The sequence below is a fragment of the Prionailurus bengalensis genome, chromosome C1, assembly GCF_016509475.1.
Source record: "Prionailurus bengalensis isolate Pbe53 chromosome C1, Fcat_Pben_1.1_paternal_pri, whole genome shotgun sequence".
In the NCBI taxonomy this organism is placed as follows: Eukaryota; Metazoa; Chordata; class Mammalia; order Carnivora; family Felidae; genus Prionailurus; species Prionailurus bengalensis.
This window is the reverse complement of record NC_057345.1, coordinates 120662585-120686565: the sequence shown is the minus strand read 5'-3', so window position 1 is coordinate 120686565 and position 23981 is coordinate 120662585. Positions and strand designations below refer to the sequence as shown.

General features: G+C 40.5%; 1 protein-coding gene across 1 annotated transcript; it reads left to right on the top strand.

Annotated features, from left to right (window-relative positions):
• Positions 1-1994: 1994 nt before the first annotated feature.
• Positions 1995-22721, top strand: INSIG2 (insulin induced gene 2). The gene is made up of 6 exons (XM_043576595.1): positions 1995-2283; positions 8347-8735; positions 15608-15732; positions 19172-19338; positions 19504-19603; positions 20582-22721. The coding sequence occupies exons 2-6, from the start codon at positions 8492-8494 to the stop codon at positions 20621-20623; spliced, it is 678 nt and encodes a 225-aa protein (XP_043432530.1). The 5' UTR covers positions 1995-2283; positions 8347-8491; the 3' UTR covers positions 20624-22721.
• Positions 22722-23981: the final 1260 nt, after the last annotated feature.

Genomic DNA, 23981 nt, shown 5'->3' with positions numbered 1-23981 from the left:
CAAACTCAGTCAACCCTACATTCAAGTCTTGTGTTCTTGTTCTAGATCAATGGTGTTACTTCCACTCAAATTCCAAACTCTGACGTCATCTTCCACTTCTTTCTTTCCTTGAGCCTCTCACTAGTGGTTACCAAGTCTTGCCAATTCTCTTTGTACCCCTGCCGTTGTCTTCATTTAGGCTTGCAACCAGATGTTGCAACCAGCTGACAGCTGCAATAACGCCTACCTAGATTCCCTGCCACCAGGCACCTGCTGTGCCAATCTAGCTTAAAATAGGAAGGACATATCAGAGAGTTTTCAGTTGACTGTCGGTTGACTGCTTCTACCTTGTGTGAGCTGGCCTAGCTTCATTTACTGGGACTTCTGTCTCACAAGGCTGTGAATTTATTGAAGGCAAAGGCTGTGTCTCATTCATCTCTGTGTCCCAGGGTTTAACAAAGTTCCTAGCATGCAAGTGGCGTGTGCCACATGCTGTTGAATTGTTGGCGGTACTGGTGAGTGGCTAAGGGCACAGGTTTTGGAATCAGATAGATCTAGGTTGAATTTTTGCCTCCTCTGCTACTTACTTAGTTGCTAAGTGCCCCTGGGCAAATTGACTCTATGACAGGGATTCTCAGCTCTTGTTGCATATTAGGATTACACAGGGAATTTATTAAAGTGGCTGAGGTCCCCTCTTCAGCCCAATTAAGTCAGAAGATATGGAGGACGAGGCTCAGACACGAGAAACTTTAATAGATCCACGGGTGATCCTAATATGCAGCCAGTATCGAGTATCACAGCTCTTGGCCTTAATCTCTCATCTACTATATAGTATTTATTTTAAAGAGGTTTTTGAGCAGGTGAAATGAAATGAAATTTGTCATAGTACCGGACATACAATATGTGCTCAATCATGATATTAATACACAACCTCAATCTCAGTTGCTATCCCACTCCCCACTGCCCTCTGGGGTTCTGCCTTCTTTTCAATTCCTTGAATGTACCAAGGTTTTCCAGCTTTAGTATATGTGCTGCCGAAGCGAGCACAAGGTTTTCCAGCTTTAAATAAACTAAAATAAATGCTCTGTAGGCTAAAATTTTCCATAAGGCTTTTCTTGAAGGCAATTTCTAAGTGTTTGAAAAAGATGAGTTAGGGGAGGCAGAGCTAGATGAATAGAACTTATATTGCTTTGCAGACAGCCTTCGTATCAGGACATCCTCAGGTTGTTTCTAGGTGCCCTTCTCTTTTCCTTTTAAAATTCTTCATCCATTCATATAATCTGCCCAGATCTTATTTTCCTGGGAGTGTAAAAACCTATAGGAGAGAAATTTAAGAGCTAGAGGAAACATTAGAGAAAACAAGACAGATCATATTGCCTAGATGCATTTTGTTGCAGATTTAATTTCTACTTTAATTTTCGGAAATAAATGTACTGCTATCAAGTTTAGAAACATAAAAATCCATCTTATTTTTCACCAGCTCAAAGGAAGGAAAAAAGGAATTTCACTGACACTTTTATGCAAAGCTCTTAAGCAATTGTGCTAGGCCCAAATTTCACCTAAAACTTTCCTCAAGGCCATTGTAACCTCATCACATCCACATTATAGCACCACTTCTGACAAAGGGGGGGGGGGGGCGGTTACAAGATTCTGTATTTTCTCTACTTTGCTATAAACCTCTAAAGCTCTTTCTACGAAAACAACTGTCCCCAAACGGTGTTACCTGATCGAACCTGGGGAACGATTATCAATAAAAACCTCATAAAGTGCTGTGGCATGGAGATGAGTCAAATATCCATTATGTTTTTATGACTTAGTGGGGAAAGGAAAAGCAAAAGCACAAAGATACTGAGAGTCACCGTCCTCGGCGGGAGAACCCGGCGGCCTACGCTCCAGAGCCCTCAATTCCCCTTGGAGCAAAGAGACATGCTGAGGGTCACGCCTCCCAGAGAGTGTGCGTGTGTCAGCGCGCGATTCTCTCACACCGCCCCCAGGGTCTGGAGACTCGTCACAACTCAAGGTGGCCTGAGCAGCAAACAACAGCTGACCCAGCCACCTCCCACCGTCTAAACAGTCCACGCCTACCAGCGGCCTCGGATTGCACGAAGACCGGAAGCCTTTTTGCCCCGTCTCGCGGGCCCACCGACTGGTGCCGGTAGGAACCGGAAGTTCTTCTGCCCCGATCGTCGGAGCGCCTCCTCGTCGACGGCACAGGCGCAGTGGAGGTCGGGCGGAGTTGTGGGAGGGGAGGAGGAAGAGCGGGAGGGGGGCGGGAGCCGGTCCCAGAAGATGGCGGAGGCGGGGGTGAGTTGGGGTACCCTTGCGAAGCGCGGGGGACTTGGTGCTGAGGGAAGCGGCCTGGGGAGGGGGATGGCCTTCGGGGAGAGGAACTGCTTGTGGTTTTGCATCCTGGGAACCTTGCTGGCAGATGCGGGTAGCCAGGACCACAGATGGGGCCTGAAGGGCAAGGGGCTCCGCTTACCTGGAGAAGGGTCGGGGAGGTGCGGAAGGGGACAAGCGGGGTCGGGCGGCGGAGGTCATAGGAGAGGCCCAAGCTCCCCGGACAGTGGAAGAGTGTCGGAGAGGAAAGAAGGCTGGAGGACGCCGCGAAGGGCGACCCTGGAGATCCGATGAGGGTGGAGGTCGGCGAGCTGTCAAGCATAGAGCTGTCAGGACTTGGGAAGCTTGTAGCCAGAGAGACTCAGGTTTGGGAAGGGGATGGATCCAAAAGGTAGGTTTTGTAGTAAGTTTAGAATCCGCAGAAAGATGTGTTGATATTGGGTTGAGGAGTGGGACTTTGGCATTTTGGATTGGAATTGGACACCTTTGGAGTAGGTGTGTGGGTAAATGCAGAGAGAACTCTTGTCAGGACGTAGAAGTCGGTTGGTGATAGTTACTGGGATTTTAGGGTTGCTCAGTGGGGATTGGCAATCTGGAAAAGGAAAGCGGTGTGGATGATAGGAGAGGAGGAGGGGGGTGGGGAGAAGTGTGCTAATAAAACAAGGGATCGTGACCCCATGCCCTGTTAGTGTTGGGAAAAAGTTATGAAAGTATGGTGTAGCTCCCTAGACCAGGAAAATATACCATGAAGAGCTTACTATTTTGTAGGATTGATGAGGAGATGCTTTAAGAAGGAATGGGTAGACTGGACAGCTGCGCCACGGAAACTGGCCCAGATCAGTATTGCGATGGAGCTGAAGATTGCAGGGGAAGGCGTGCTCCAGTCCTAAGTACAGGAAAAATGAAGGCAGCCAAGCAGGCAGTGGCTAGATTGTTTTCCAACTTTGGCGCTTGGCTCTGATTGCCATCCAGTGAGTGAAAATGAGTGAAGGGATTATAGGCTCCCTGAATTATAGGATCTCCACAGAAAAATATTAGTCACGTACTCTTCCTGTTTTCCCCCTTTGATTCTTTCTCTGGACATTACGTTGACGAGTGTGATTTGTTGTACTTCTCAGTACACATCTGACATCTGACATAAAGTGACCAAGCAGTGAATCGTGTACATTTGGGAAAGGGTTGATTCTTTTTAAACTGACAACTGTTGCTTTTATGTGTGGATCGGGCAGTAAAGGAGAGGATAAAATGTAGTTCAGAAATTTGGAGACCAGTTGTTTTCATCGTTATCAGAAAATTATTCCCAAATGATAGTGTAACCTTTTTAATGACTGAGATTTGACATTTAAAAGTAGTAATGGGATGTGAGTGCTGCCTGATTAATGGTTTCTGTGTTTGGATGTTGACGTAGAAAGGAAAGATGAATCGCAGTGTCTTCAAGGCACACATGTCTGTCTTTCTAGAAGTTTTAGTGTCCCTAGACTATGATTCACATTCGTGTGCTTTTATTTAAGGAGAGTTAAACTTTTGCATTGATGTAAGTGTGTTTTTCTTGATGTTTATGCTTATTCTATGTTGAGAATGCCATTATAATTAAGAGAGCACATGATGCAAAAGATGTGCAGTAGTGATTTAATTTTATTATATGACAGGTAGTCATATACCTGAACTAATGTTTTTCCAGTTTTGATGATTTGTTATTGATGTATCTAAACTATCTGAACCATTTTTCTTTTTGTTCAGTAATGTACTTTATAGAAACTGTAGGTCAGGACTCAAGGAAGATGAAAAGCTTTTTATGTACCGTGGGAGATTTTTCTTTGTTAATTTTTGGAAAAAAACCCCACACATTATTTTGGTATTAACAGTATTTATCAGTATGACTTTAAAAGCTGCCACTTGTGTGGCACACGGATTGTTTTTGTATGATGTTCGTAGGTGGGGCACTGTGGTGAAATGAGAAAGAACTGTCCATGAAGCCAGAGTGTTGGGGAGGTGGGGGAGAGCGCTAGTCCTGATACTACCTAGGATACAGTATTATCATCTCAGAAAGTTACTTAACATTTTTTGTTTTGTAAAATGGGGATTAAATACGCTTGCCTACTTACCAGGATTATTGTTGAGGATCTGTTGAGGGACTGTTCTTTAAATCTTTATACCAAAGACTTCTTCCCTGATCAGCAAATTATGTGTTGAGTAGTCTAAAGTTTTCAAATATAGACTTAAAAAAAGTTGGTGAGGAATCAAATTTATCGTTGATGTAACAGTAACATTTAAAGTTATAGGTACATTTTGTTTTGAGAAAACAATTCCAATACGTAATCAGAAAACTGAACTTTACGTAAAAGTAAACAAATTGGGGGATACTTAATTCCAAGAGCTTTAATTTAAATAACTCACTTCCCTGTTGTGTGACTGATACTATAAACAGCATGCTTTTTTTTTTTTTTTTTTTTTTTTTAGGAACTTAGCTGTTGGATGGTAGGGAGTGAGTGATCTTGTGGAATTTCTTCTCCCTTTGATGAGTCTGGTCATTTCCAGGAGTACGCTTTACACATTCGTGGTAGCAAGATCCAGTAGTACAGTCTTGATCTTGTCCCCTCATTTGACCACTTTGGGTCTCATTTGCTATGCTGGTAAAATGAGAAAACTGTGAGATCACTGGTTCTTAACTTTTCTTTTGGATCATCGACTTTTTGAGTACTTGATATAAATTGTGGAACTCTGCAGAAAAATGCACACACACACACACAACTCTTTTGTTTTGTATCAGGCTGACATACCCCCTAGAATAGAGATGGTCTCTCAGTTCCCTTCTGTTTCTTAAATTTTAGGATACTGTGATTCTAAAGCATTCTTTTATTTTTGTCTCCAGTAATTATATACTATTATATTATTATATAGTCATCAAAGTCAGCTTCTTGGGTTTTTAAAATATTAGCTTTTAATTAATTAATTTATTTTTTTTTTTAACGTTTATTTTTGAGACAGAGAGAGACAGAGCATGAACGGGGGAGGGTCAGAGAGAGGGAGACACAGAATCTGAAGCAGGCTCCAGGCTCTGAGCTCTCAGCACAGAGCCCGACGCGGGGCTCGAACTCACGGACCTCGAGATCACCACCTGAGCCGAAGTCGGCCGCCCAACCGACTGAGCCACCCAGGCACCCCAAAATATTAGCTTTTAAAAAACACTCAAACACCAAACAAATACTGTGTTACTTTTAAAGAATGAATGCTTTTGGGGTGAAGTAGGAGACTACAAACAAGCATTGCCAGGGAAGGTTGAATAAACATCTATGGTAGAATCACGTAAATAGTTTAGAAAGTCTCTAGCTTGAGGAAATAGTCTGTAGCAATGGTGGCTCTTAGTGGGAGGGCAGTGCCCTCTGGGGGCATTTGGAAATCTAAGTAGGGCTATTTTTGGTTGTCTCAAGTGGGGGAGGGGGCATGCGCTGGCAGTTAGTGGGGACGAGCCAGGGACATTAAGTGTTTTGCAATGCTTAGGGCAGTTCCACACAACAAGGAATTGTCCTGCCCAAAATGCCAGTGCCCTCTGACAAACACTGGTGATTGTGAGCTGAGCCTGGCACAATTGAACAACGCTTTTTAAAGCTGAAGTTATTTTGCTCTTTTGGAAACATAATTCAATGCCACATATGCTTTGCCATTAACTCGCTTTTGGAAAAAGCACAGACATAAACAAATGATTTGCTAGAGGAATTGGGGCCACTTAAAATGTATATACACTCTTTGTGCTCGAGTGGCTGTTTTAACAGCAGGAGCTGGGGCGGGTTACTGTGTCTGCTGGAAGTCTGGGAAGTGAAGGAACTTACACAGTAAACGTTGGTGTCACACAGTATGCAAACTGGCCATAGGATTTTTTCTTCTTGGAAACATCTTTTCACACCTTGATGTAAAGGAAATTTCAAGACGTTGGTACACTTACGATCTTTGTGCTATTATACAGTTGCCCACTTATATCGAGAATCTCTTACACTTGAGTTAGTTTTTCCATGTCTATCATCTTTTCACTGACCAAATACCCTTACATGTATCCATGTGCTGAAAAACAAGTCTGAGCAGTTGGGCTGGAATGGGACTCAGGGTTTAGAGGGAAGAGGATGATGGGCTTTGGAGTCCGACCTACGGTAAAATTCCAGTTCTGATACTGCATGTCATGTGACAATAAGCAAGTTTTGCTAAATCTCTTTGACTTTGTATTTCATTTGTGAAATGAGGATGGTAATACTTAACCTTTGGATGATTTTGAAGATTCGAGCTAACTATGTCTGGCATGGAGTAGGCCCTCCATCAGTGGGTGCTATATCAGTAGTCATGACCATGATGATGATGAAGAATTCTGTGGCTACTGAACACCTTGGCAAAAGTAAAGAGAACATACGGCATGCTAATATGCAGGATACGACAGCAAGGAAGAGTCTGCAAAAGCGGATCAGGAGGTGTTTTCTAGACTTTTGAGTTGGTATTGAAGAATATTTTCCCATGAATCAGCCATAATACATACTGCTTTCTGTAGTCCTCTAGGCTGTAGAGCTCAGTTATGCTGTAGACCAAGTTAGGTTTGTGAGGACTAGTATGAGGACAGAACTCCCTCTGTGAGTGTTGGGCACAGAGCTTTGGATGTGGCAGAGGTTCAGGGAAAAAATGTCTTTTGTCTGTGTTAATCACATGGAACTGATAGGCTGTGAAAGTTACTAGGACTCACAGATATTCTCATTTTCATACTGAATTTTTTTTTTCTTTTAAGAGGAAGAGGGGGAGAGCATGCGTGCCCATGCGTGTGAGCGGGAGAGGGGCAGAGGGAGAGGGAAGGGGTCGCAGGCAGGCTTCACGCTCAGCACCGTTTCCTGATGTGGAGCTCAATCCCACAACCCAGGGATCCCAACCTGAGATGAAATCAAGAGTCAGACACTTGACCAACTGAGCCGCCCAGGTGCCCCTACACTGATTATTTCTAAAGTCAGCACCCCCTCCCCAGTACCCAGTTTACACATGGGTTTTGTTTGCTCATAGAATGCATCAAACGTTATTTGCCACGCACAAAGGAAAGATCACTTTGCATCAGATGTTATTTGCCACACACAAAGGAAAGATCGCTTTGGTTAGAGGAACAGATACCCATACAGAACTGATGGTACTGGCACAGTTCTAAGCTTTGGGAGTCAAGAGCCGTGTGGCTCAGACTCCTTGGAGTCCAGCCATGGATTACCCTTCATTTTCTTCGTGTCCTTTCTTCTGCTTCCTATTAAAGATTTATCACAGGGGCTCCTGGGGTTGCAGTCAGGGCTGACTGGGTCCAGGCAGGGGTGGGACACAGCTGTGGCCTGCCGAGGGCAGGCCAGGTCTGGTTTCTGTGCTTGATGTGTATGTAGGTGAGTGGGTGGTGGTCTGTGTTTTGTAAGATGCTCTTGCACGAAAATTCAAATACATAAGCAGTAAACAGTAAAACAGGTCATGTTGTTCCCCTCGGGAGGTCATCCTCATGAGCAAGTCACATGTTATTGTGGGCATTACACAATTTTCAGTCAGAATATGTTGATCTTACGTGTTAATTCTTTTATCGTTTGTAAAGTATACAGATTTTTACCTAAATCTCCAGGCCCATCTGTTGTAACTGATAGGGTTGGAGATTTAGGTAGAAGAAACAGAAACCTGGATTTTCATCTTCCAGACTCTGGTGGTACTGTCTCAGGTACCCTGCTCTGCTCTTCTCCGAGGTGGGGCAAGTTGTTTTTATTATTCATCTAACCTGTGAGCCTCACAGGTCACTTGTTCTGTCCTGGTAAATATATAAACACAGGTAAATTAAAAAAAAAACACTTTTTTATTACATCATGCCTAAAAAATCCTTTTTAAGTCACTTCTTATTCAGTAAGTAACTAATTTACATAAATATATAAGCTTGTCATTTCATTATTAGTACTTTGAAATTAACTAGTATTGAAATCAGAAAAATTGCAGGATCACTTATTAGACAAACATTGATTTCTTGTTTCTTATCTCTTGCAGGATTTCTGGTAGGTCCTCTTTTAGGACAAGATGCTGTAACTGTAGGATCACCGGCCTGCTTCGATTCACAGACATTTGGTTTTTCCGCTGGGAAGGCTTTTTTTTTTTTTTTTTTGTCTTGCCGGTTTACTGAACTTATGAAACCATGGCAGAAGGAAAGACAGAGTCGCCTGGGCCCCAAAAGCGTGGCCCCTATATTTCATCTGTCACTAGCAGGAGCGTGAACTTGATGATTCGTGGAGTGGTGCTGTTTTTTATTGGAGTGTTTCTTGCATTAGTGTTAAATTTACTTCAGATTCAGAGAAATGTGACGCTCTTTCCGCCCGACGTGATCGCGAGCATCTTTTCTTCAGCGTGGTGGGTGCCGCCCTGCTGTGGCACAGCCTCAGGTATGTGTAGGCTGCTTCTGTGATGCTTAGAAAGGAAGCAAGCAGGGCACATGAGTTCTGATGTTGTCTGAGCAGGACTTCTTTTTCCTGGCTTTAATTTAAATGCAGTACGGCAGACCCGTTTTAAATGAGTGGTTTGATGAGTTTAGGCAAATGCGTGCAGTTGTGTGACCCACCACCACAGCCCGTCTGTGGCACATTTCCGTCACCCACGGACTCTCTTGTGCCCCCTTGCAGTCCATTCCCCACCCCCAGCCTCAGGCTTCCACTGATCTTTCTGTCCTTAGATTAGTAGGGACAATGTAATGTAATGTAAATGGAATCACTGGGTAGGTACCAGCGTGTCTGATTTCTGTCTGACCTGTGAACATTAAAAACTTAATCCTAAGAGGTACCTGGGTGGCTCAGTCGGTTAAGCGTCCGACTTCGGCTCAGGTCATGATCTCGTGGTCCGTGGGTTCAAGCCCCGCATAGGGCTCTGTGCTGACAGCTCGCAGCCTGGAACCTGCTTTGGATTCTGAGTCTTCCTCTCTCTCTGCCCCCCCCCCCCCCCCCCACTCGCATTCTGTTTCTCTCTTTCTCTCAAAAATAAATTAGCATTAAAAAAAAAAAATTTAATCCTAAAACAAATCTTGCTTGCCTTCAGGTTGAGGCTTTTAACTTCTTAATTTTATCCTTTCTTCAACCCACCTCATATTAAGTCTTACTCTGAGTTATTTTGATGATCATTGTCACTGGTTTGAAGGGTTGGATCTGTGTGTGTTATGGCCTTGTTTTTGAAGTAGATGAAAACTTGAAAGATGGAGTAGTTTTATTCAAGTTTAAAGCTTCATGTGGGCAATAATTTACTTTCAAAATCACCCAAATTCGGAGCGCTAGGTGGCTCAGTTGGTTAAGCGTCTGACTCTCGGTTTTAGCTCAGGTCATGATCTCATGGTTTGTCGGTTTGAGCCCCGCATCCTGACAGTGTGGAGCTTGCTCAGAATTCTTTCTCTCTGCTCCTCTCTCTCTGCCCCTCCCCCGCTTGAGTGTGTGTGTGCACAAGCTCTCTCTCAAAGTAAATGAATCAACTTAAAAAAAATTTAAAGCTTCATGTTATTATTTTTTAGATTTTTGGACATGCTTTCTTCTTGGTATCTTGGTTTCAGATGTAGCTTAAGAATAGAGAATACTTAAAGAGATACGTAAGGTAGATTCTCTTTGCTTAAAAATCGTTATCCTATTTCAGGAGTTATTGTAGATCTTTTTTGGTGGACAATGTGTAATGAATAAGGTGGAGCATTTCAGAAAGCCTTTGTAATGCCGAGCTTCCATAATGGATACTCTTTAGCTTTTTCCAATGACGGAGACCAATAGATTAATAATAAAAAAGAAAGTGATAGAAGGGATCCATCATTGTGTGGTAGAAGAAAATTCTGATCGAGAGAGAAATTGCTTTTTGGAATGTCCACTTGGTGTCTCATATTTAATATCAGCGACACTGCAGTATAATGTAGATCCTTCTTGACTTCCATCCCAGAGCTGGAGGTTGAAGAGTGAGGAGTTAGGTGTGAGATGTTTTAGAATGACCTCATGGAATCTAGTGGACAGTTGCATGGATTGAAGGGCATTTTTGTCGTAAGGTTCCAGTGTGGTTTATGAATCGATGTCGCTATCACAATATTCACATTAAGGTTTGTAAAGGCAGGGATTCTTAGTGGCCCCAAGGTCATTACATTTTCTGAGAGAATAGGCAAACTAGTCCAAATACAGGAGAAAGCAAAATTATATTTTATCATTCTCTGTCATATCTACTAGCCCTCATGTATTTTCTTTTTTTTTCATCTAAACTCAAAAGAGAAAAATTAAGTTTTCCCACCATCTTTTTCTAGTTTTTTTTTAAGTTTATTTATTTATTTTGAGAGAGAGAAAAAGAGGGAGGGAGGGACAGAGAGAAGGAGGGAGAGAATCCCAAGCAGGCCCTACATTGTCAGCACCCAGCCCGACGCGCTGTGTTCATGTCCTGAACTGTGAGATGACCTGAGCCAAAACCAGGAGTCAGACGCTTAACTGACCAAGCCACCCAGGCACCCCTGGTTTGCTTATTTTCTCCTATGGTATAGCTGCTGTCTGGCTACTAATTGAAGCTCTTTGGGACTTGGAAGAACACATCTTTTCAGGATAGACGAAAGGAAGGTCAGGGGAGAGAAATTCTTATTGAATGCCTCCTCACATGCTAGGCACATCCCTTAACCCCAGGGATGTGTAGGGCAACTTTGGGAGTGATATTTTGGCATTGTGCCTCCTTTGGGGGAATGAGGAACCTGAGATAAAGAGAGGGTATCCGTGAGCCCAGGGTCTGAGGGCCAGTGAGTGGTGCAGCTAGGTCAGATGTCACATGCTGGAGAAGGGGAAGAGAAAGCTACTCACACTTCCCTCTCCTCAGGGTGTCTCTTTTGAAGCTTGCAGATGAAGCGCCGGGCTTGGATGGAACATAGTGTTGTGTGATGTACGTTCGTGGGGGGGGGGGGTGTGCGGGGGCAGGGGGGCAAGTGAACTTGACTGAGGTTTCATTGTACCTCCATTAAAGAGAGGACCAGGGGCTGTGTCCTCCCCTGTGGTGTGGGCACTTTTGCCACAAACTCATATTTAGGAAGGAAGAGTCCAAATGTTAATGCTGCATTTCAGTCACTTTGTCCCTGCTTTCCTTCCTTTCCCCAGCCACTAGGTTTGTCACACTTGCAAACTTCACAGCTCTCCATTTGGGGTATTTACACTTACATTTCTTGCTTAAGTGTTTCTTCTGAAAGCAGTGCATTCCACGAGGTAACTGGGCAAGTGAAGGTAGAGAGGCATTTGGAAATCTAGATTCCAGTTAACCCTGCTACTGATTTTGTTGGGTAGGTCATGGTATTTAGTAAATGAGAGCAAAGTACCAGATTTGTGAAAGTTGCCAAAGGTAGAAAATGGATTTCTGCCCCTCCTGCCCCCAATTTTAGGGAAAGTATCAAGGAAATAAAAAGTCAGTGGTATAAGAAACATAGCGCGTACAAGTTGACATGCGTTCAAAGTATGTATATGTTTTTCTGTACATGTGCTGGAATGCATTTTCAAAACTCTAGGTTCTTAACCATCTTAAGTCAGAAAAACTGAAAATTGTACTTTCATTTTCCTGTCCAACAATATTCATAGATTGAGCTCCCTTCTGGAGGTTCTCCAGAATCACCACTTTCTACATGCAAACCAAAGGGCCCCTGGTTATTTGCTACCTTTCCCTATAACACAGTGCTGGAAAATTGGCTAGCCATGCTTCTAGAGGGACACCCAGTAGAGAAGTCTGGTAAATTGCCTTTGCTCTCATTTTCCTTTTTATGGTTCTCTATTTTTTAATTTAATAATGGCTGGTGTTTCAAGCTGATTAACTTCTCTGTGTGTGCAGTGCGTTAGAATCAGTTAGAAACCTCTTGAATGTTACCGAGGGCTGCAAAGGAATCTTTCTGAAGAATGAATAGAGGAAAAAGAGAACCATCATTGTGTGAGTAACATTAACTAGAGAAACTGACTCGAAAAATCCTAAGTAACCAAATTATGTTCAAACCTATGAAGCTAATGTCTAATGTAAAAAGAAAAAACAAATCTTTCCAGGTTGGCCAGGCAGTCATTTACCCAGTTCCTGGGGAGCTCCGCAAGACTTCTCCCGCTCTTACCTCCAAGTGTCCAACTTCTGTGTTTCCTCCGTCTCTTTCTTGGTCCAGGCAGGCCCTCTACCAGTCTGATGGGAATTTTCAATTTTTTCCTTTTTGGCTTCTGATTTTGAACTCTGCCTGCTACCCCGTCCTGTGTGGTGCACTTGGTGCTACTGTAGGAGCGTGTTCCTACACGCTCTATCTGGTTCAAACCAAATCTGGTTTGAACCATCTGGTTCAAACTCGATGGCATTATTTCCTGATTCCCCAGTGTCTGCAGGGTGAAGTCTCTGATATGGCCCTTGCCGACTTTTATCTTCCTCTGAGGCTTTCTGAAGCTCCCTTTTTGCTTGAAGCTTACAACTTGCAGGTGATAGTGCGTATTTGGCAATTTCCGTGCTTTTCCTCAAATGCTTCCCTTGGATTAGAAAGCCCTTTCCACACGCTGACCTGCTGAGCACTGCTGCCTCAGGGCCACCTTTTCTGTGAAGCTTTCCTGAAACCCCAGCACCCCACTTTCCCTCAGCACATGCCAAGAGAGGACTGGGCCCCCACCAGGCGCTGTCAGTGCTACCCCTAACGTATTACTGTATTGAATTGTTGCTGTGATCACTTTGGGGCTGGGATCGTGTTTTGCTCTTTTTTCTTTTCAAATCCCCAGCAAACGTCAAGAACGAGACACATTATGGGAGCTTAAGTATTTATTGAATGGAACGTTGCTTATCCTGTAGCTGTTTTCCATGAAAGTCTATCTCGTTCAGTGGCTTTGTTTTTTCAGCCCCCTTTCCTTGCAAAACATTTGATTTCACTGTCCCTTGTAGTGTATCACTGAATTAAACACACTTCCATCCAGAAAACATGATGACTTAATATTGATGTCTTACAAACTTATTCTGGTTTTGGCTTGGTAGGCAGTAACTGGTCCCTGGGAAATAGCTTAAATCTATCCCAAGCAGTGTTAGTTTGCATCAGAGAACCCTGCGATTAAGCAGGACGATGTTTGCATGTAATGTTACACTGGCACGATTTTAACGGTCTCTCTTGTTAGGATAAGAAAGTGGAGAAAGACGAAAAGAGGCCCAGGCATACTTCTGCTGAGCTCTCAAACAGTGGAGCCTCACTGAGCTGTAGATATTGTGATCAGACTCTGCCATGCCTTTATTTAAAGGGAAGGAAGAAGACATTTAATGGGAAGTGACAGGCTTCCTCCAATTCTCCTTCTCAGAGAGCATCCGAGAACCATGCATACTCAATGGATTTGATTTTTATTGGCAAATCCCAAGGTTGGCAGCGTGGCAGTTTAAATTCCTTTTTGTGTTTTTGCTTTCTCTCCTCAGTTGTCTCTCCCTTGTGAGTCTGACATCACATGCATACAAATCTAGTCAATTTTACTTACTTATTTCTTTGCACACACGTCAGTATTCTCTATGTGATAATTCTTTACCTATGGCATCAGCTGCTGAGGAAAATTGACTTGGAATGCCTGATCTTAGTTGATTTCACTCAGCAACAGGCAGAGGGAGGAGAGGGAGAGCGAGAGTGAGGAATGATATGAGCTGTTAGTTTCATGACCCCTTGAGAAAAAAAAAAAAAAAAAGAGGTAGCATTCGTTTAGATATATTTCAACTGTTAGGCATGCTTGGTGCCATTTTAATTTTGTAGAAATTTGGAAGTGCTGTCAGTTAATCTCACAGGATTTTAGAGCCGAGAGTTTTAAATAGGAATAGGATATGAAAGTTTTAAATTTACTAACAGATTTTGGAGGTCTGCATTGCTGAAATTTGTTGTTAATCTCTTGATGGTCTGCGAACCCACTATGCTCAGCAAAAGCCTAACTCAGGAGAGCGCTTTCAGATTTGTAGATTAGGACACAGATACATCATTGTAGCAGCTCACCTCCAGATGGTAGACTGCTCCACTGGTCTGCTAGCCTGCGATTTGTGATATTAATTGATTTTCATTTTTCCTTAATGATTGGATGCATCATTTGTTAAGGTATAGCTAGCCACTCCCGGGCCAGGCAGGGGTTCCTGGTCCTCAGGCACTCAGATCTTGGTACAGTAATTTCAAGATACATCATAGGTAGCATTGGGCCTTCTAAACGTGCTTTTCAACTATTGTAACAGTTGTGTCTTTAACTTAATGGCAACATATCCATTATGTTTTTAGGAAGTTTAGCAAATCAAAGCTGCCTAGCTATTTCCTGTTTAATTTAATCTGTAAAAGTACATTTTCCTTATAACTTGCTGAAGACTGTTTTGATTCATTAAGGTCTTTTTTTAATGACTAACTTAGCTTTTAAAATCCTCTCCCATTAAATGAATAAAATGTTGAAGTTTGACAAGTATTTTAATTAAAAATCGGGTGCAAGTATTCTGAGTCTCAATCATAGACATTTTGCATACAGTTATTCATAACTACACACTTAACATTAAAGATGTTTTTTCTAAAACTAAGAAATGTACTAAAATCATTCCTCCTTATCTTTTTAAGAGTAAATTTAAATTTTAACTGAAATTTATAGTTCTTATAGATTATATTTCCTAAGTTTTTTCTATGTGCAGAAGGAGGCTCAAATGTAGATTTCTGTTGTAAGTTTCCCCGTTTTGACAATATGACCTAGAGTCTCATTAGAGGGCCAGGGTGCAGGGGAATGTTGGGACCCAGCACTGGGTGCAGGAGACAAGCGGGAGGAACTAAGATAATCTGTGTAGCAGGACAGCCATCGCCATCCGAACGAGCACAGTGTGTGTGATGAGCTTATTATATGCGTTTACGCTTCTAGCTTTCTTTAGATAGTTTGTGGCATTATATAGCATGTTTCATGGTTATGTAGTTTAGAGAGAACATTGCTTAACTGCCAACTGGTTTGATGCTTTTCAAATCTCAGGGATAGTAGTAGTAGAAAAGTAGCATGAATCATCTAGTGCAAAGTGCTAAATTGTGAATCATGCACTGAAATGGTGCTCTGCCAGTTACAGTTGAGGATACTGTGGTAAGTAAGCATTTACAGCACTTTCTTCAGCCGTGGTATCTTTTTTCTTTTGGGACGTAAGTTTAAAAATATCCGTGATTGATGTTAAGTAACTTGAAGAGATTTTTAAACAGTCTTTCAAATGGTTATGGGGGTTGTAGCTCTTTTAGCTTAAGTTTTGCCGGTATAGCATTGGAGATGACTTAATTTTTTTTTTCTCCTTTTTTCCACAGCTGTGATTGGGTTATTATACCCCTGCATTGACAGGCATCTAGGAGAACCACATAAATTTAAAAGAGAGTGGTCCAGTGTGATGCGGTGCGTAGCCGTCTTTGTTGGTATAAATCATGCCAGCGCTGTATCCTTTCCGCTGTAACAAAATGCATAATCACAAAGCAGCTCCAACAAACCAAAGGTTAAACAGTCCCTTGCAACTTCACTGTTGTCAAACTGTGCTGTGTCTCCTTAGCCAGAAAAAGAATGTGTGCCGTGTTGTTGAAACATCACAGGAGCAGCTGTGGGCTTACAGGGAGGGGTAGAGCCTTTCATTTACATCTTCAGTATCACTTAGAAACTTCTCATGTTTAAAAACTGTGCATGTTTTTCTTAAATTAGCTTACTTCATTACTTCCGTATAGTTTCGGTAACTCTGAGATTGAAACAGGTACATTTTCAAAGGATTTCTTTCCTCTTTTTTCATTTAAGACTTGCCAGAAAGGACATGTGGTGGCTTCATGCTGGCTTCTTTTTTTTTTTTTTTAGTTTGTTTCTAACTTAAGGAACCTGTAATTTTTTCAGAAAAAGTCAGACTCATCTATTGGTTCTAATCAATGCCAGCAAACCACATAAATGTCCTTAAAGGTGGCATAATGAAAATATTCAGCTTGGACATTGACCAAAAAGAACTTTTTTGCTTAAGGTACATATTTTTAAAATTTGATCATTTAAGGATTCTGACAATTTATTTTGTGATTAATGAGTATTTTTTTTGGGGGGGGTTTTCTTATTTAAAAATCTGTTTAATGTTTATTTTTGAGAGAGAGAGAGAGAGACAGAGCTCAAGTGAGAGACGGGCAAAGAGAGAGAGACAGACACAGAATCCGAAGCAGTCTCCAGGCTCTGAGCTGTCAGCACAGAGCCTGACACAGGGCTTGAACTCACGAACCATGAGATCATGACCTGAGCCGAAGTTGGATGCTTAGCCAACTGAGCCACCCAGGCGCCCCTGAATGAGTATTTTTATAGTGTCCTTGCTAGAAGGGTGAAGTGGCCTCTGTTTCCCTTCTCCCCACTGTCTTCTCCCCAACAGCACAGAAAAAAATGTCAACCCCAGAACAAACGTTTTTGGCCTCATAAGGTTTTTATCCTGTCATCCTCCCTGCTTCTCTTCTCCCCCACCCCTGACTTTCCTTTGTAAAAGAGAGTCTGGGACATGCTAGTTCAGTCATCCCTTTTTTCTAGAAGATGTGGCTTAGAGAGTGGAGGGGCAGGAGCTCTGGTGCTGGGATGAGCGTGGAATGTGGGCCAGGCTGCCCAGGGTTCCTTCCTGTGGCTCTGTACCAGGCTCAGGGCTGGCAGTTAGCTGGAGAGAGGCGAGGTCACGTGGCAGGTAGATTCCTTGTCTTTTACAGAAAATACTGCGGTATTCTGGAAAGGCTTGGGAGGAGGAATGGAGGCAAGCGATAGGGTCCTCGATTCCACAAACACATCTCCTTTCTCTTCCCAATTGTGTTAGCCCTTAGGGCTCTGTGAATTTGGAAGGCCCTCAGTGGCGGTTATTATTTTGGTTTCCCATTTCCTTTTACATGAAAGAATTTCCTAACATGTTTAGCTTGGTGACATCTTTGAGATTTAGGATTTTATAACAAACAAATCTAGTGATTAGAAGGGTTTAAAAAGATAGACTCCTGGAATATTCTATCTAGAGGACAACTAGAAATCACCCAGTTCTACATTTTCTTTTTAAAGATAGTAAGACAAATGAAAGCTGGAGGGGTTGGGTACTTTGCTAAAGCGTTCATACCGCAAGGCTAGGACAGAGCTGAGACTGGATCCCGGAGATCCTGACTCGAGTTTACGAAAGGCTGCTTCTTCTATTCCAGAGCCCTATAAGCGGGTAAATTCCTCTCCAACTGGTAGATTAGATGGCTCTACTGTAGATGTTTTAGGTGTTTTTGAATAGAGACATTTAAATAGCCTTTTCTGGGATTTAAAAACCTTTATATGTCTAATTTAAATTTTTTGCTTTGGTCATTTTCTTTCTCTGTCAATGAAACACTTGAATATAGCAATTTTTAACTGTTCTGCCTGCCCTTTAAGTAAAATCCAAAATGTTTGCAAAATTTTAGCATAAATTTATAATGTAGACTTGATATTAGGTCCCTTAGATTTGAGAAATGACATGATACTATTTTTCAGATTAATGTGTTTTACCTGTTTACCTTATTTTGCTTTGACCCTGAATGAAGTTAATTTAGTTATCATAGGTAGCACTGAGTTAATATCAAATTCTGCTCTTTAAAAGCATGTTTATTGCATAGAAAAATCAGAGCATATAACCTTTTCTTTGGAGTTTTAGGTATAATGCCTGCTAAAGAATAAGGAAGCTTTTCCAGAAAGCATACAATAAACTATAGGTTTTTTGTTAAGTCAAGCCTAATCAAGAAATGACCTTGAGGGAGTGGCCAACAATAGCCCTCGGATACTGAGAAGTTAAGCAAACCTGAATTCCAGGTTTTGGAGATACCAGATGGTGTGGTGGGGGAAGGGGGATGGTGGAGGATGTTAAAAGGAAGTAAGAAATAGTTTTGTACGCATTTTTTGAACTTCTTCTCTCTTCTCTAGTTGCAGCATGGCCAGTTAGCTTGGCGAAATATCTAGTCTCCCCTGGGGAGCTGGATATAGTGCCAAGATGTGGCCTTTGGGACATAGATAATGCCCTTTTAATGATACTTGAAATTAATTCCTTTAGTGTAATCCTCTAGCAAAGAAATGAGAAAATTGAATTTGTAAAGCTTCGTTTTGCCCAGAGATTTTGGAGTAGAAAAGGGCCGTACATTTGTGAATAGATGCTTAAGTAGGTGACGGAAATAAAATATCATTTGAGCAAACTGTCCTATACCAGAAAGTCTCAGGCACCAAAATAGCTTGGCAGGTTGCAAGATAATGTTCACTTCAAGGCTTTATCCTCAACAAATTAAAACTAGAACAGTTGACATAATAGAAAGGGATACTGTGTCCTTGGTACTCTTGTTTCTGAACTGCATTATTATAAAATGTGTCTGTCAGTAAATCATATAGAGAATGTGGTACCCTGTTAAATAGCTGTCAACTCTTCTATTTTCAAGTTCTTGTATGATTCTCAAGTAATTCTGAACCTGTTTGAGAAGTGATATTGGTTTCTTTTTTAGCAAAAGTATGTTCCTTTAGCAATACTTGTGTTCTGAGGCTTCTGGTTACATTTTTAGCCAAGAAAGCATTTCTCAAATAATGGGTCTGATCTTATAATTGTGACTGTTAGATAGAGTGCAATTTTTTTTTTTTTTTTTTTTTTTTTTTTAGGAATTACAGGTAGGTGGGATCTATTAATGAAATTATCATGCGCTCTGTGTATCTTTAATAAATATCAGAGAGAGTTAGTATCACCCAGTGTCAATATGTTGTATGAAAAGACTGACCACGCTCTGGAATAAGCAATCAATTCCCGTCCCAACAGTAACATCTCTTATTTTAGAAAAACGAACAGGTGGTGTTATGTGGTTACAAGTTTTAAGATGATTCTTTAACACAGATCTCAGAAAGTGGATTTTGATAACAACATACAGTTGTCTCTCACACTGGCTGCACTCTCCATTGGACTGTGGTGGACATTTGATAGATCTAGAAGTGGTTTTGGCCTTGGAGTAGGAATTGCTTTCTTGGCAACCTTGGTCACTCAACTGCTAGTCTATAATGGTGTTTATCAGTAAGTATTCTTTTTGGTGCTTGTTTCCTAAAATAAATGACAAATGATTTCAGAATTGAGCTTTTAAAATTGGGTTAGCCATTTTACAGAGTAACAGCTTATTTCCATTAATAAGTGTCATTGTACTTCCTCGGTGGGTTGTTAAAAACATTTCTATTATTCTAGATATACATCTCCAGATTTTCTCTATGTTCGCTCTTGGTTACCGTGTATATTTTTTGCTGGAGGCATAACAATGGGAAACATTGGTCGACAACTGGCAATGGTAAGCTGATGCTTATTTCATCTGTTATTGAGATGGGAGACAGGTCTTCTCCAAACCAAGCATACTAGAAGTCAGAGGAACCACTGGACAGAAAAACTAAAATGTGTTACGGATAAGGTGCTATGACTTATCCTCTAATTTTAAAAAACTAATCTATAGGTTTCTACTCCATCAAAGAGACAATTTTAAAGGTGAAAAGAGACATGACTAGTAACTGTGTTGCTTCAGTGGTTATAAATTAGGACCGTCTCTGGCAAATCAAGGTGTTTGATCATTTTAGTTAAAAAGAAAAAGGACACTGTCGATAACCCCAGTCATAGATGGCAAGGGTCAGACAGAAGCATTCAAGGGCCACAGCAGTTTCATGAATAAGTGCTGTCACTTTTATCGTTGTAGCCAGCTAGGCGAATTGAGTGGCTTATGTTACTGTCGTTTTAATAATCTAGCCACCCAGTTATCTTAAGCCTCCTAGTTTCCTTTATTTTGAATTGTGGGTGTACATCTACAGCTGTACTTTTAAAATAACTGTTTTGACCAGAAGATTTTGCTAATGTAACAGATTTTTTCCTTGAAATTGTAAAGCTATTTGAGAAAATATTATCTGAATTCACTGTATCAGTCCTGTCATTAAGTTCATGACCTTTCCTTTGCTGATTCACCTTACTGAGCACTCAAAGAAACCCATTCTGCTTCCTTTCATGTTGTAAGATTGATCTGAATCATACTGTTGTTATTTGCTTGAAATGCAGTAACCTTGTCTTTTGCCTGCATTTTCTATGTCTCCTTTCACTTCTAGACTGTGAACTTTCTTTTTCCCTATCACATTTGTCATTTAATTCAAATCATCGCATAACTCTCAGATTCTTTGGCAGATAAAGTGGGCATGTGTTAATAAAGTATTAATTTTTAGTTTATATGGGAATTGGTATCCCAAATAAACCTTAATCTGTTAACCTTTTAACCTTTTAATTTTTACAGTATGAATGTAAAGTTATCGCAGAAAAATCTCATCAGGAATGAAGAAGGCAAAAATATACCTTTTGTACAGAAAAACAAGCTGAAAAGGGCATGATAGCTATACCAACAAAACGTCAGACTGTAAAATTGCTAGGATGCAGTTTTCCCCTTGATTGGTGTATAGGTGTGTGTGTGTGTGTGTGTGTGTGTGTGTGTGTATGTGTGTGTGTTTATATATATGCATATGTATATACACATATATATGTATATATACACAAGTATATACGTGTATATATACATATATATGTATATATTTACACACACATACATACACACATATGCACATATGCATATACATGCACATACGCATATATTACTGCAATCTGTGATTGCTTCATCTGTAAATCAGTTACAAACCTTTATGTATTTGACTTAAATAACTATAAAATATATATGCACTACATTAAAAACATGTTCATTAATAGATGAAATTTTTAAATTAATTTTTTAAACATACCATATATTGTATCACAATGTTGATGTGCCAAAATATTCTGTTATTGTCATGCAGAGTATAAGAATGCTTGAACTGTTAATAAACTTAGTGAAATAAAATAGGAGGAAAGCCAAAAAAAAAAAAAAAAAAGAAAAACAAAAATGGAAAGCTGGCATATTCTCTTTTGCTTACTGTTGTGCCTTTTTATTTTTCTAATCACAGCAGTATGAGCTATGGGTGCCCTAATGTGTGGTTAGTTTCTATTTTAATGTTATCTCAGAGAGCTTTGGGTGTTTTAATTTATAATGAAAATGAACGTCTGTAGAACATTTTCAAACCTGCATTACTGGAGAGAGTCCAAAAAAGGAATTACACTGGAGGTAAAAGTGTTGAGCAGGAGAGGTTATCAGCATTAAATTGTTTTAAGTCTAATCTGCGAGACTATATATAATTAAAAGAAGGTACCGTTGGGAAATTTAGCTGGAATGAATGTGTTTTAGAAATACAAAAATGACCTTTTACAGTGCCACAAAGTGTTAAATGATATTGTCATTTGTAATACAGAATCCCATTCCTTTTGCACATGGAACACACAAAAAACCCCAAACCGATCAAAATGAAGTTTCTAATTCTCCTGGGTTCTGTAATCTGTTGGGCTCTGTAAAGCAAACCACATTAGCCAGGCTGGGTCATGTGACTGGTTATCATTGGAATGCCATCTGGGGAATGGATGAGCACATCACTTTTTAGGTATTCATATGCCCATTAGTGAGTAGTTTAAGCCTGTTTAAGAATGTACTGAGATGGCATATTGTGCATGTTAAAGATCTTGATAACAGTTTTGTGCATCTCCTTCTAACACCTGGAACCATGTAAGTGTGGTTTAAACATATTTTTAGCTAAATTTTTTCCCAGTTTTTATTGATGGCAGTTGTCTGATACAAAAGGGTGGGGCTTTCTGCTTACTGTGTGTGTGTGTGTGTGTGTGTGTGTGTGTGTGCGTGCGCACGTGCACTGCGTTGAGTGAGAGAGAGGATGTACATGTAAAAATGTATGTGCATGTGCCCATGCTCTCATAATACGTCAACTAGATATCTTGTAATTTTTGGTTTTAAAACCATTGCTATCAGTCTGAGATCTTGTATGTCAAACTTTAATCTGCTTTTATGTTTTAAGGCTGAAAGTGAGAAAATCCTAAAAGGATTTCATATTGAATATATGTACACAATCTTAACTATAGTGGTGGTAAACATACTACTATAATTTATTATTCTATCTTCCAGATAATGTTATTCATTTAGAACAAATAAGGTATATTTTTAGAATCAACTTTGTAAGCACTATAAATCTTTAATAAGTTATAAGGTCTATGATGTGTTTACTTTGAAAATTGCTGTTAAAAGCAAGATGTATTAAATATATAATTATCATCTTGGTTAAGAGTCTTTTTTTTCTTCCCTGTGGTAAATCTTAGAATCTAATACGGATGATTAATTTAATAAAAAATTAACATGTATGGTTGAATTTGCTAAGAAATAATGAAAGGGAACCAAGTTGAGTGTTATAGGAATTGAATGATTATCATTTTGGAATTCTTAAATTATTTTTAGATCATCTAGAAAACAAGATATTGATGGCAAAAATAAAATTGTTTTGATATTTTGATAAGTATGTGAATATATTACATCTTTTTTTTGCAATGAAAGAAAGTGGTAAACATCTTTTAACATTGCTACATTGTCATTGTTTCCTTTTATTAAAGTTCTGGAAATTGAATGCTTGAAAACTGAGACTAAATTCTGCAAAAGCACAAGAAAACAGTTAACTAGCCAGAATCCTGCTAATACTTTTGTTATAAATGTATTTCTTTGCATGGAGCGATTTTACCTTTATTAAGGTCACTGGAACCTCTCAGTGGTGCATACATTCACACATCTTGTATTTTCTAGGTGGAATCCAGACTTGCTCAGTATTAAATACCTCTCTGATCTTGGCTCACAGTGGAGTACAGCTGACCCTTGAAACAATGTGGGGGGTAGGGGTGCTACCCGCACCCAGTCGAAAATCCATGTATAATTGTTGACTCCCCAAAACTTAACTACTCATAGCCTTACCGATAACATAAATAGTTGGTATCATATACTGTATTCTTGTAATAAAGATAGAGAAAATAAAATGTTCTTAAGAAAATCATAAGGAAGAAGAAATGCATTTACAGTACTGTACTCTGTTTATCAAAAAACAGTGCACTTGTAGGTGGACCCGTGCAGCTCAAACCCACGTTGTTGAAGAATCAAACTGTGTATTCTTCAGAAGGTAGTTCTTCCAGTGATGGTCTGTGTGTAGCAGAGTCCTAGCTTTGTGCATCTGGAAGAGTCTGCTCTTTTCTCCCAGAACATCTTATCAGGCCTTAGAATTCTAGGTTCCTGGTTTCCCACTGCTCCCATCATGCTGAAGACTTTTAACTCATTGTTTATGCACTTTGAATCTGTGTGCTCAACATCTTCAATTCGGGAAACATTTTAAATCTGGCTGCCTATTGGAATTATACAGAAATTTGTAAAGAATGCTAATGCCTGGCTTCCACCTTTGGAGACTCTAAAATCATTGGCCTGTGGTATGCCCCGCACTTTAGGATCTTCATAAATTCTGCAGGCAGTTTTAATGTGCAGCCCAGATTGCCACTCATTGGTGTGGATTCGTGTGAGATGAAGAGCATGTTTGAGGTCAGAGAGATATTGTAACTTGGGGAACAAAGAGCAAGGGAAACATTGGCATACATTTTGGACTAGGTCATCTGAACTTGATGACGTGAGCGTGGAGGTGAAGGAAGAGGAAGTGTGACTTAATGTTTATTCTTTGGAAAACTAGGTGGAGGCATTTCTGTAAACCAAAGAGGAATATAGGGAAGCAGATGAGTGAGTA

Coding starts and splice junctions, on each gene's coding strand:
- INSIG2 (XM_043576595.1), top strand. CDS start 8,492: ATGGCAGAAGGAAAGACAGAGTCGCCTGGGCCCCAAAAGCGTGGCCCC. Junction 8,736..15,607: donor CTGCTGTGGCACAGCCTCAG/GTATGTGTAGGC, acceptor TTTTTTCCACAG/CTGTGATTGGGTTATTATAC. Junction 19,339..19,503: donor GTCTATAATGGTGTTTATCA/GTAAGTATTCTT, acceptor CTATTATTCTAG/ATATACATCTCCAGATTTTC.